Source organism: Scyliorhinus torazame, chromosome 2, assembly GCF_047496885.1.
Source record: "Scyliorhinus torazame isolate Kashiwa2021f chromosome 2, sScyTor2.1, whole genome shotgun sequence".
Lineage (NCBI taxonomy): Eukaryota > Metazoa > Chordata > Chondrichthyes > Carcharhiniformes > Scyliorhinidae > Scyliorhinus > Scyliorhinus torazame.
This window is the reverse complement of record NC_092708.1, coordinates 61,667,259-61,680,500: the sequence shown is the minus strand read 5'-3', so window position 1 is coordinate 61,680,500 and position 13,242 is coordinate 61,667,259. Positions and strand designations below refer to the sequence as shown.

Here is a 13,242-nt window from a genome sequence, read left to right as displayed (position 1 = left end):
CATGAGGTAGCTTGACAGATCCAAGAGATTAAAATTGGGCTGGTTGCTTCCCCTTTGCAGTGGCCCTCAGTATGCCCTTGGAGGGGGGAGGAGAGCGGGTGATCAAAAAGGAAGGTGGCAATTGGGAGGGGGCCAGCGCTGGCTTTTAGGACTGCTGTGGAGTCAGGAGAATCACTTTCAAAAATGTTTTGTTATTTGGTACAGACCAGCAGCAGACTCTTTAAGGTGCATTGGTGACTAGTCAGGTAGTCTAGTTTCACAAAGGAGTCTTCAAACAGGCATTGAACTCCTTATTTGTTTATGCAAAGGCCTAATAGATATTTCAGGTGTGCACCATGAAGACCCATAACTGGAGCCCTTACCAACACGCGGGCTGATGCACTTTTGGTGTAGCATGGTGACTCACATGTTACCCGTCACAGTGGACACTTAGGTGCCCAAATTATGTTTGTACATCATCCATGGCATCAATGAATTTCTACATCACCATGCTCTTAATGGGTACTGAATAAAAAGAGGTAGATTTACTTATTTCGATGAGTACTGCAGAAGATCACTGAATCCACTGCAGCCATTATTATTATTAACTGAGACACTCTGTTCTAATGCCTTGCTAATTGGTTGGTAACTCAGGTTAATTCAAGCTGCCATTGTTAATATCTCTCAGTCAAGTCCAAGTTCATAGTTTTACACCATGATGAATTTCTTAAATAATAAAGTTTTGGAATTCCTCTGTATTCCTTTCTAATCCTTATAGACTTGTTAACTTGATGGCTTCACAGAAGATAACTGTGTTTTAAGAGGAGGGAACAGTTAAAATTATTTCCCTTCACGATAGCTCTGGGCACATCCTGTGGTACCGAAAATAAATAAGTTGCTTCCAATTTTTCTTACATCACTTGCATGTCCCAATAGAACAGAAAATGCTGTTTCCTAGTGCCCACTACAGAGAAAAGGGATATATAAATAGTAGAAAAATTGATATGCATTATCAACCAACGGTTTTGAAGGCCTCAGCCTATCATTACAGACAAGCATCATAAGGATTTCCATTTACTTACCTTCTTTCAGGATTGTCTCTCGCCCTGTGCCATCGATTTTCTGTCGTCCAATTAAGAAGCTGGTTGTGTCGGCAAAGTAGATGTAATTTGTTTCAGCATGGAAATCAAGAGCTCGTGGATTGACAAGGTTTTCCACTTGTATCATATATTCATCAACTGCTTTTGTATTCAGATCCATTCCTCGAATGATTCCTGGGCGGCCCTTTCCATAAAACAGGAACAGTTCATTCTTTGGTTCTGCAACGGAAAGATTTTAAAAATGACAAGGCACAATTTTATCTCTCTCCCCTTTTCATTGCACCCTGAACAAGAACGGTTAATGACTGAAATCAATTAACTTTTTCTTTAATGACATGAATGAAAGCTGAGAATTAATGTAGGCAATTAAAAATGGATATAAATTGTGATGCTCTGTGTAATTATACTGCAATCACCAAAACAAGTAATTAGTTCTTTCTTGAGAACATCTTAGGCTTGTTGTTTGTATTCTTCACGCACCTTGCAGCTTACATTAGTATGGATAATGTCAGCAGCATTTGACCTCAGGATCTCTCACTGTACTGAAGGATATACTTTGTATTTCTGTGCCACAAGGTTATCAACTTGAAATATTGGGCCGAACCGTCTGAGGAGTGACAGTCATCATCATACTGGCAGTCTGTTTTACCCAACATCGGAGTTCTGTGTTTCTCGTCTGGACTTCCAAACTGGAAGGTGCTGCCTAAGGAACCTTGGTGAGTTCCTGCAGTGCATCTTGTAGATAGTACACACGACAGCCGCTGTTCGTCGGTGGTAAAGAGATTGAATGTTTCTGGAAGAGGGAGCAATCAAGCGGGCTGCTTTGTCCTGGATGGTGTCGAGCTTCTTGAGTGTTGGTGGGGTCAGGTCTGTTTGGAGTGGGTTGGTGGGGCAGTCAGAGGATTACAAAGGGAGTGAGAGGGTCAGGGATAAATTAGAGGGTTGGAGAGAGGGTAGTCAGTTGTATATTTATCCTGGTGATAGATTTGTTTTCTCACCCTTCTAATATTTCCTGGGACATTATTCTGGTTAATGAGCTGGAATCATCCAAAGCCTCTAACTCTGACTCAGATTTGCAGATTTTGGGCTTGCGGCATCAGGGGCGGGATTCTCCCCTAACCGGCAGGGTGGGCCATACCGGCGCAGAGGAGTGGCGTGAACCACTTCAGCGTTGGGCCGCCCGGAAGGTGCGGAGCAGGGGCTAGGCCGGCGCCGGCGGGGCTGGCGCAGTGCCAATCGGCGCTGAAGGGTCTCCGCCGGCCGACGCGAGTTGGCGCATGCGCGGGAGCACCAGCGGGTGCTGCCGTCATCCCAGCGCATGTGCAGGGAGGTTCTTCTCTGCACCAGCCATGGCGGACCGTTACAGCGGCCGGCGCCGAGTGAAAGAGTGCCCCCAGGGCACAGGCCCACCCGCGGATCGGTGGGCCCGGATCGCGGGCCAGGCCACCGTGATGCCCCTCCCCCGCCCCAGATCCCCCCACGCCCCTCCGTGGATTCCGCAGGCCGCCCGCAGAGCCAGGTCCCGCCGGTACGGACCTGGTGTATTTTGCACGGCGGGACCCGCCAAAAACGGGAGGCCACGCGGCCCATTGCGGTCCAGAAAATCACCGGGGGGGGGCCCCACGGCCAATGGCCCCCGACCGGCACAGCGCGATTACTGCCCCCGCCGAAAAACGGCGCCGGAGAATCCGGCAGCCGGCGTCAGGGCGGGATTCACGCCGCCCCCCGGCGATTCTCCAGCCCAGCGGGGGGTCGGAGAATCCTGCCCCAGAAGTTGAAATTTCCCAGAAAATCTTTTGTATTGGGATTTCTGAGGGATCCTCCAGCACATCTTCAAGAGTACCTCTGAGATACGACCATGCAGAGACTGGGATTTCTGGGCCATTAAATCTGCTTTGCTCTCCACTGTCCTGTGACTTGTTCAGTATTTCCAACAGTTACTAGTTTCCCTTCAGATACCCAGCGTCCACAGTACTTTGCTTTTGTAATTTCTATTTATGTTCATAGAATCCTGACAGTGCAGAAAGAGGCCATTCGGCCCATCGAGTCCGCACCCGCCCTCTGAAAGAGCACCCTGCCTGGGCCCACTTGCCCATAAACCCGTAATCCCACCTAACCTTTGACTACGAAGGGCTGATTTTACCTTGGCCAATTCACTTAACCTGCGCATCTTTGGACTGTGGGAGGAAACCGGAGCACCCGGGGAAAACCCACGCAGACAGGGAGAGAAAGTGCAAACTCCATACAGTCACCAGAAACTGGAACTGATCCTGGGTCCTTGACGCTGTGAGGCACCAGTGTTAGTCACCGTACCACCCCTTTCTGACCTGTGCTTTAAAATTATTTACATTTCCTCAATAAGCAAATAAAAAAAGGCTGCTTGGAGGTTGACTTGAATTTTGAAATATACGTATGATATCAGTTGCCTGCCGAGAGGAGTTAGCTTCTAACCCATACTGACTGCAAAGAAATACTGCTAAATCAAAGTGATTTCTTTCATCGGCAAGTATAAACATTGAGATTAACTGTGGGGTTGAACAGCAAAAAGAACAGAGCTGTCAACAGGTATTAGTGGCCTGTGACCTGAAATTCCTCCTCCTTCAGTATAGAAAAAAAGGAAAGGTCTGACTTTGTGTGACTGCTTTTGATATTGTGGTAATGTGTGGTTTTGTACTGTGCAATTTCTGAAAATGTGATTCAGTTAGTGGATCATTAATTATGATGAGAAAGAGGTGATCTCCCATTTTTCATGAGGAGGAGTTGTTTGGAGTTAAACGTGACAGCATTATTTTCATCTAAAATAGTCCCCTATAACCTGCGATTCAGCTGCACTGTCCTTTCACCTTGTCCTGAGATCGGAGAACCTGGAAACGAGTTCTTCATATTTCAGTGCTGCATTATGTGATGGGAGCAATCTTAACTTTTAGCAATGATTTAAAATGCACAATATTAAATTGCTCGCCTATTATACACGGTATCTTGACTGGATTAGAGAGAAAAATGAGATGTTGGTGTGTTAGGTGGCTAATTCAAAGCTGCTCATTTACACCTTCATCCTAAGGTAGAAAGCCACTACCTAGAATAGTTTACCTATGGTGTCAGTAGGAGGAGCCACTCTGGATTTTGACATCATATTAAATTAAACTTTTAAAAATGTTTTCAAGATTCTGCAATTTTTGTGAAAGGAGGACAGAAATGCTATTCTCTGCACTTAAGGAACAATGCCTGATGTTGCAATCTAGACTTGTTCTGTCATTTAGAAAAAGAAGTGAAGCTTTGTTTGCAAAGATCGCCGAACTGCAAGTGGAAACCATAGAATCCCGACAGTGCAGAAAGAGGCTATTTGGCCCTTTGGATCTGCACTGCCCCTCTGAAAGAGCATCCCTCCCAGGTCCACTTCCCTGCCCTAACACTGTAACCTCACCTAACCTGCACATCCCTGGACCCCAAGGGGCAATTTTATCATGAGCAATCCACCTAATCTTTGGACTGTGGGTGGAAACCAGAGAACCCGGTGGAAACCACACAGACACAGGAAGAAAGTGCAAACTCCACAGATGGAAGCAGAGAAGAATACAAAGCACGGCAAAGCATGTGGAGCTCTGGGATTAGTTTTGGATAGGTCTGACAAAAAGTGCCACGAACACAACAGCCGCAATGTGTATGCTGTGAACTGCTTTGATGCCATGACATTGATTCATGTCCTCAAAGTGAATTTGTTAAATTTAATCTCGAAAACATCTTCCAACAGTGCAACTCTACTAACTGCAGGGTCTGATCTATTATAGTGCCGTTTGCAAGATAAAATTGGGCTCAATGTTTTAGGACATACAAAGGGTGTTGGTGATAACCGGAAATCTTCACGATGCAACCCAGCAATTTGCTGCCCTCCAGTGATGACCCCACCACAGTCTGCATGCTGAGGAATAACGTACATAGTTCGGCAAGTGCAGAGACAGGTGGACAAATGTAACACAGACACTAAGGTTTGGATTTTACCATCCTTCCTACCGGCGGGATCTTTCGGTCCTGTCGAAGGCAATCCCCACCCCACTCCTTCCTAGGCAGTGCCAGGAACAGTGCCTGGGTTTGACCCTCTCACCCCTGAGCAATGCACTCACCTAAGCTCCCTTGGGAGGCTTGCTCACCAGGTACATGCCTTGGGAAACCAGTCATGTAGACATGTAGACATGTTCTGACGTCGTGTATGCATGAATGGATTTTCTGACGGGGGTGGTGTGGTGGCCTAAGCCTGATACTGATATGTGAATACATGCAAATGATGACCCATCGCTGACAGGGTGAGGGGAAAATCGCTCCACTCGCTTATGTCAACATAAAACGCGATTTGGCTGTTATCATAAAATTTTCCACTCCCCTAGCTGAACCCGTCTGATGTGATCAGGAGCAGAAAATCCAAGATATTAAAATACTATGAATTGGCATAATGAAGATATATGCACAGTGTACAGCTTAAATAAGGTACATGCATGATGGCAACACATACTGACAGCTCAGGGACATTTACATTTTCTCAGAGTTTTAAAGACTTATGTATACTCTGACATATTATCAAAACCTCATATTATACATCTGGTGCTGGATGTGGCTTTAAGAAAAACCAAACAGCAACAAAGAATAATACGAATGGTAAAAATTAGCTTGTGTTTTCTGGGCCCACAAACAGAGCCATGCAGTGGGCTGCACGGTAACACAGTGGTTAGCACTGCTCCTTCACAGCGCCAGGGTCAGAGGTTCAATTCCTGGCTTGGGCCACTGTCTGTGCGGAGTGTCCACATTCTCCCCGTGTCTGCGTAGGTTTCCTCCGGGTGCTCCGGTTTCCTGCCACAAGTCCCGAAAGACATGCTTGTGACAATAATAAAGATTATTATTATTAATTCATAGCACAACACCTTACACAGGAATGACGCTCAATGCCAGACTGGTTTGGGCATCGTTAGCTGTTCCTGACATTTGTCTGAAAGAAATGCAGGCATCACTGAAATAGGTTAAGAAGTGTCCTGTCCTTGATTCAGGAACTCCTTGTGAAATTGACGTCCGTGCACACCTAAAGGTTCATGCATTACCCCACCCAGTAAATTATGATGGGAACAGATGACAAGTAAACTTCACAATTGGTACTTCAACAGATCCTTACCGCCAACAGGTTAAGTATCTGATTCATCAGTTTATGCCTCTGTGTACATTGGGGCCATTTTGTTTTGGCTGTTTTGGCAAGTGTTCATTTAATACTTTGTAACTTTATGGAAGACAGCAACAATTTTGTAGCATTCCCTGTCCAAGCTTTATTTTTACTTTAGCTTTCTTAAGTACAACTTATTTTATTTATCCCAAACCATTTCTATTTTTATCTATATATTTTGTTTAAAATATATATATATTAGCCTCTGGATACAGGGTCACAACATTCATTTTCAAAGTGAGAACTGTTTCCAAAATTTCACTATTGATTGAGTATAAAAACAGCTCCAGAGGTGTTTTTCTGTCGTTTATTTTATCCTATAGTTCTGCAGTTTAGAATTCAAGATGTACGGGCGGGATTCTCCGGTCTCTGTCGCTGAAATTGCATTTGGCGATCGGCTGGAGAATCCACGTTGGCACCAAAATCGGGGGTGGCGCCACTTTTGCGATGCTCCACCATCTCCAAACCGGCTTACTCTTGGAGGACACCGCAGACCATCTGGACGGCCTCAGGACGTTACCTGAGGTCCTCCGCCCGATGATCCGCCCCCGATGGGCCGAGTTCCTGACGGCGTCGGTCGCGTGTGGTATTTATTTTCGGGAACTCGGCGTGGCAGCTGCGGCTAAGTCCAACGCGCCACAGTCGGGGGGAAGCTGATCTGCAGAAAGGAGGGGCTTTGATGGGGGCTAAGGGCACTGCTGGGGGGTTGTCAGTGAGTGGCGAGCCTGGACAAAGGGGTCACCATTTGGCAGGCTGAGTCAGCGGGCGGCTGGCGCCATGTTGCACGGCACGGTCACTGCAGGCCGCCGCCGTGCGCATGCGCAATCACGGATCCGGCAATTCTCCGGCTATATCCACAGCTAGAGCCGGGTGCTCTATGGTGCGTGCCTGCTAGTCCCCCACCTGTGGGATCGGTGGACGTTTTGCACCATTTGTTCGGTCGTAAAACGCCACCATTCCTACGCAGCCATCGGCACTTAGTCTCAGAATCGGAGAATTTAGCCCATGGTTTTTGGCAGGTGGATGTGATGGATTTGATGTCCCATCTGATTTTGTAAGGTCAGAGTTTTACTTGAACTGGATATTGCAATGATAAGAATATCTTCCCAAGGTAATTAAAAGGAAGAGGTCACTTACAGAGCCAGTAATGATGGTGTATTTACTTGGCTATAGAAAGTAAACACAAGATTTTTAAAAAAGAACATAATGTCCCAGGTCTTCTGAGGAGCAGTAATCATCACCAAATTGCTGCTCCGCTTGAAGATTCCACTGATCCGTTGCTGCTCTACATTTCTTCCAGAACCTTCTGAACCTGGCTTTTCCAGAAATCCCCGGAGAGCTCTGCTGAAGCAGAGTAGAGTAGGGGGAAGGCAGGATTTGCCCCCTTTTTACAGCACCTGCTACTGTATGGTCAGTTTAAATGTCCATTTTGAATGTTAGTGGATAGGTTAATGGATAAATGAGTGAAATGGTAGGGTGATAGAGATGGCAAATGGGTACGGTGAGAGAGGTGTAAGTAGGTAGGGTGGGTGTGTGGAGTGTGGTAAGTGGGTAAAATTTGATTCAAATCAACCCCAAACTGTAAGATTTATTTGGGTTTTCTTAACTTTTTCGTCAGTTGAGCATTTCCGACAACTCCTCTAGGTGAAGCCACAGTGTTTCTGGACAACAGGGCATTATACCTGACCAATGTATGGGTAAACTGTTGCAGATCCAGGATCAAATAAAAAACCTTTATCGCTGCATTTTTAGGTGTGTGGAGTGTGGTAAGTGGGTAAGGTGGGTAATTGGATGAGGTGGCAGACAGGGAAGATGGGTAAATGATTGAGATAGGTAAAGTGGCAATTAGGTGGTCCTGAGGGTAGTCAGGTTGGGTTCGGGAGAGTACTAGAGTCGGGGATAGTTGTATGGGATTGGGGTGTGGGGTGGTGGGGGTGGGTAGTTGCGTGGTTGAGGGATGTAGTTGGGGGATAATTGGTGGGGAGGGTGGGGTAAGTTCTGTAATTAACCAGATGTTAGAGGAGATTTTGATCTATCTAATGTTGCCTGGGTAAGTATCCAGGTAAGTATACCCGATTTCTCCCAAATCTCCAACTCAGTGACTTTTAAAGACTATCCTGGGGAGTGGGGAAATTGCTCATCTGAAGTTCACACTTCCTGTGTAATCCCCATGCAATCATAGAATCATGGAATTTACAGTGCAGAAGGAGGCCATTTGGCCCATCGAGCACCCTACCTAAACCCACACCTCCACCCAATCCCCATAACCCAGCAACCCCACCTAACATTTGGACACTATGGGGCAATTTAGCGTGACCAATCCACCTCACCTGCACAACTTTAGACAGTTGGAGAAAATATTCGGCGATATTAAAAAAAGCTTTGTTCTCGGGAAAAGTAAACTTCAATTGGGCAGCAATGGGTTTTAATGCTTTAACCCCCTTCCCCATTGCATACAAAGAGAAAGAGGGCTGTGTGGGTTGGCAAATTGTATTGGAATTGCATTGTCAACCATTCAATGATATGTAGTCCGATGGACTCTGAACGTATGGTTCCTTCACTGCACATTATAGCATCCACAAGGTCTTGACACAGACTAGTTGATAACCCAGAAATCAGAAAATTTGGACTAACTTTTTGTCTTTACATCTTCAGTCAGTGAATCTAATCGGTACGATTAATGGACAATAGTCAATTTCTGTGCTCTCCTTTCAGAATATCTGGGGAATTGAAAACTTTTACACTCTAAAGCTTAAAAATTAGCCGGGACACATTTAACACATACATGCAGGACAATGCTCCCCCTTCTCTGCTTCAACATAAACATTTCAACCCACTCTTAGAATCTCAATGGCTGCTGCACACATCAGCAGTGCGAAATTGGCCATTTTCTACCTCAGCTGATCCATTTATTTTAACAACTAATTGAAGGAAGTTGTTGCTACAGTTGTCAATATTTAAAATAATGTTAAATTACTTTGGTCATGTTTGGGACAGCTGGCAAAGATGAGCACAGTTGACGAGCACACTACACTCCCTGTTACTCACTTGTGGAAAATTTGATTCAAATCAACCCCAAACTGTAAGATTTATTTGGGTTTTCTTAACTTTTTCGTCAGTTGAGCATTTCCGACAACTCCTCTAGGTGAAGCCATAGTGTTTCTGGACAACAGGGCATTATACCTGACCAATGTATGGGCAAACTGTTGCAGATCCAGGATCAAATAAAAAACCTTTATCGCTGCATTTTTAGTTACAGGTTATGTTATGTGCCCCTTTACTTCAGAAGACAAAGAATAAAAACTTCACTGGACAATGATTTGGGCAATAAACACTTAATTGGCAATTGGATAAGTGGGCATACAGTACAGTAAATACAAGCTCAATGATTAATTTTCAAAAGAGCGGAAATAGCAGTTGCATCTGTTGTTACTTGAAGCTTGGAGATGGGCTTAAACTGGCTCAAGGTCACCTTATGTGACAAATTGTTGATTCCTGTGCAGACTCTCTCTGGCCTACCCTATCTGGCAGCCACAGATTTGTGACTTAATTGGAACAAAATAGGTTGTTGAAACTTTGTTGTTGACCATCAAAATTTAAATGGGTATCTTTCCAACTCAAATAGATTTGCCAATAAAACATGCACTCAAAGAAAACCCACAACGTGTTCCAGTTTTCAACTGAAAGGCATGAAATCGCTCTCAGATGTGTCGACCAGACATAACATTGGTATTTCAGGCCGTTATAGCAAAACAGGTTGGGCTTTTTCCTGTGGGTGTACATAGTTTCAAAGCTTAATCTACGATAATAGAAAGGAAGAGTCAATGCAACCACGCACCACAGACAAAAATGCTTAAATTTTGATACAGGAAATATCCCAAGGGCCAAATTGAATAGCCACTGCAAACAAAGTGCAGAAATCGCAATCCACAATTACCCCATGCCCATTCAATGTACTGGCGGCAATAGGTCAATTTTATGCTTCCTGCACATTGTAATGATTGCTGTGTGCAGTCAGTGCCAACCAGACCATTTACTGGCTTCACATATTACCCGGGGACCCAATATAGTTACTAGTTTAACTTACTTAAGCTTGCCTTCCAATCTTGAAGGAAAGTTTTGATTTGACTGCTTAAGGTGCTGACATAATTGGGAATGATTCAAAGAACAATGGCTGACAAGGGAAAGAGTGAGCGCCGATTTACATAGCAACATAGAAAATAGGAACCAGAGGAAGCTATTTGGCCCTTCGAGCCTGCTCCCCCATTCATTATGATCATGGCTGATCATCCAATTCAATAGCTTAATCCCACTTTCTCCCCATATCCTTTGATCCTCTTCACCCTAAATGCCATATCTAACTGCTTTTTGAAAACATGCAATGTTTTGGCCTCAATTGCTTCCTGTGGTAACAAATTCCACAGGCCGACCACTCTCTGGGTGAAGAAATTTCTCCTCACCTTTGTCCTAACTGGTCTACCCCGCATCCTCAGACTGTGACCCCTGGTTCTGGAGACATGCACCATCTGGAACATCCTTTCTGTATCTACCATATCTTGTCCTATAAGAATTGTATGGGTTAATACAATTCTAACCGGTTCAATCACTCCTCATACGCCAGCCCCGCCATTCCAGGAATCAGTCTGGTAAACCTTCGCTGCACTCCCTCTAGAGCAAGAACATCCTTCCACACAATATTCCATGTGTGGCTTCACCAAGGCCCTGTATAATTGCAGCAAGACATCCCTGCTTCTATACTTGAATCCTCTTGCTATGAAGGTCAATATACCATTCTTCTTCTTACCGCCTGCTGTACCTGCATGCTTAGCTTTAGTGACTGGTGTACGAGGACACCCAGGTCTCGTTGCACATTCCCCTCTCCTAACTTATGGCCATTCAGATAATAGCCTGTCTTCTAATTTTTTCTACCAAAGTAGATAACCTCGTATTTCTCCAAATTACATGGCATCTGCCATTCTGTTGCGAAAAAAATAATAATTTTTATTGTCACATGTCGGCTTACATTAACACTGCAATGGAGTTACTGTGAAAAGCCCGAGTCGCCACTCAACTTGTCCAAATCACACTGAAGTATCTCTGCATCTTCCCCACAGCTCACCCTCCCAACCAACATGGTGTCATCTGAAAATTTTGAGATATTAAATTTTGTTCCCTCATCCAGATCATTAATATATATTGTGAATAGCTGGAGTCGTAGCCCCGGTACCCCACTAGTCACTGCCTGCCAATTTAAAAAAGACCCGTTAAGTTCTATTCTTTGTTTCTGGTCTGCCAACCAGTTTTCGATCCATCTCAATACACAACCCCTAATCCCATGCACTTTAGTTTTACACACTAATCTCTTATGTCAAAATCATTCTGAAAGTCCAAATACATCACATCCTCGTCAACTTTGCTAGTTACATCCATGAAGAATTCCAGTAGATTTGTCAAGCATGATTCCCCCTTCAGGGCAGCACGGTAGCATTGTGGATAGCACAATTGCTTCACAGCTCCAGGGTCCCAAGTTCGATTCTGGCTTGGGTCACTGTCTGTGCGGAGTCTGCACATCCTCCCCGTGTGTGCGTGGGTTTCCTCCGGGTTCTCCGGTTTCCTCCCACAGTCCAAAGATGTGCAGGTTAGGTGGATTGGCTATGATAAATTGCCCTTAGTGTCCAAAATTGCCCTTAGTGTTGGGTGGGGTTACTGGGTTATCGGGATAGGGGGGAGGTGTTGACCTTGGGTAGGGTGCTCTTTCCAAGAGCCGGTGCAGACTCGTTGGGCTGAATGGCCTCCTTCTGCACTGTAAATTCTATGATAATCTATGATTCATAAATCCATGCTGACTCTGTGTGATCCTGCCACTATGTTCTACGTGCTCTGCTATAAAATCTTTGATAATGGATTCCAGAATTTTTCCCACTACTGACGTCAGGCTTACTGGTCTAGAATTCCCTACCAACTATACTACTGCCCACAGCTTCATCACTCATCTATAAATGCTTTCTATCAATCAAAACACATACCCAACATTCATATGCTTCACCTCACCCTTACAGATTTAGTAGTATTGTAAGCCTCATATTTCACAGCTCAGATTCATAGCAGTGATTCAACTACGATAGCCACATAACCCAACCATACCGCATGACAATCATTGACACACTTTACTTTCTCTTGAAAGAGAAAGTGGCAGACAAATGAAGATGGCTGGCACGAAATAGAAGGAGAGAAGCATGTCTGCGTTTTCTAGCCCTCATGAAGGAGAAAGGTTATGGCCATAGTCAAGGAGTCATTGGTGAGGATGTGGCCATTGGACAGGCTGAATCCATTGAAGTTGACTGTATCCGCATATCTAATTTTCTTCCTTATATCCCACTTCCCCCTCACGCCACAATCTTTTCTGACTTCTTACCATGCATTAATTTGCTACATTCCCCTCTCCCCTCATTACAACATTACCAATGTCCCATTTTTCTTTCAAATATCCAAAACGTACAACCTGCCCTGGCAATGGAAGAAGGCCATGACCACAAATAAAACACATTGGGGGGAATCTAATGTTGACAAAGTGGCAGTTCGCACCTACTGTAGGAGAAATGATGGGAGACCAATGTCACTTCTAATAGGGGAGGCCCACTGGTATCAGATGCCCAGCAGGCATTAAACCATCCAGCACAGGCCCCTTCCTGGGATTAAGGACCATGGGGGTAGAAATCCCATCTCCTCAAGAGCTGCTGGCCAGTCAGAGACTGGAAGCTCTCCACTGCCCATCAACTGTACCGAGAGTGGTGGCTGCTGCCGGTAATGCACCCACCAAGGTCTTGGATTGTCAACAGGCCTTGGCCACAGGTCAGTGAGGGCAGATAGGCATTGCAGCGAAGGGCCACTGGCGAGATGGATTCAGAAGAAAGGGCAGGAGTTTGGTTCTCAGTGGGCCACCCATTTTGAAACTCGGGG

At 45.2% G+C, this 13,242-nt stretch overlaps 1 protein-coding gene across 1 annotated transcript in view; it reads right to left on the bottom strand.

The window, feature by feature from the left end:
* LOC140406652 (low-density lipoprotein receptor-related protein 1-like) overlaps positions 1-13,242 on the bottom strand; it is a 1,475,832-nt gene that overhangs the window by 1,347,328 nt on the left and 115,262 nt on the right. Inside the window, exon 5 of the mRNA XM_072494659.1 lies at positions 1,062-1,298. Coding sequence (XP_072350760.1) covers positions 1,062-1,298 — 237 coding nt within the window. The remainder of the gene's footprint in view (positions 1-1,061; positions 1,299-13,242) is intronic.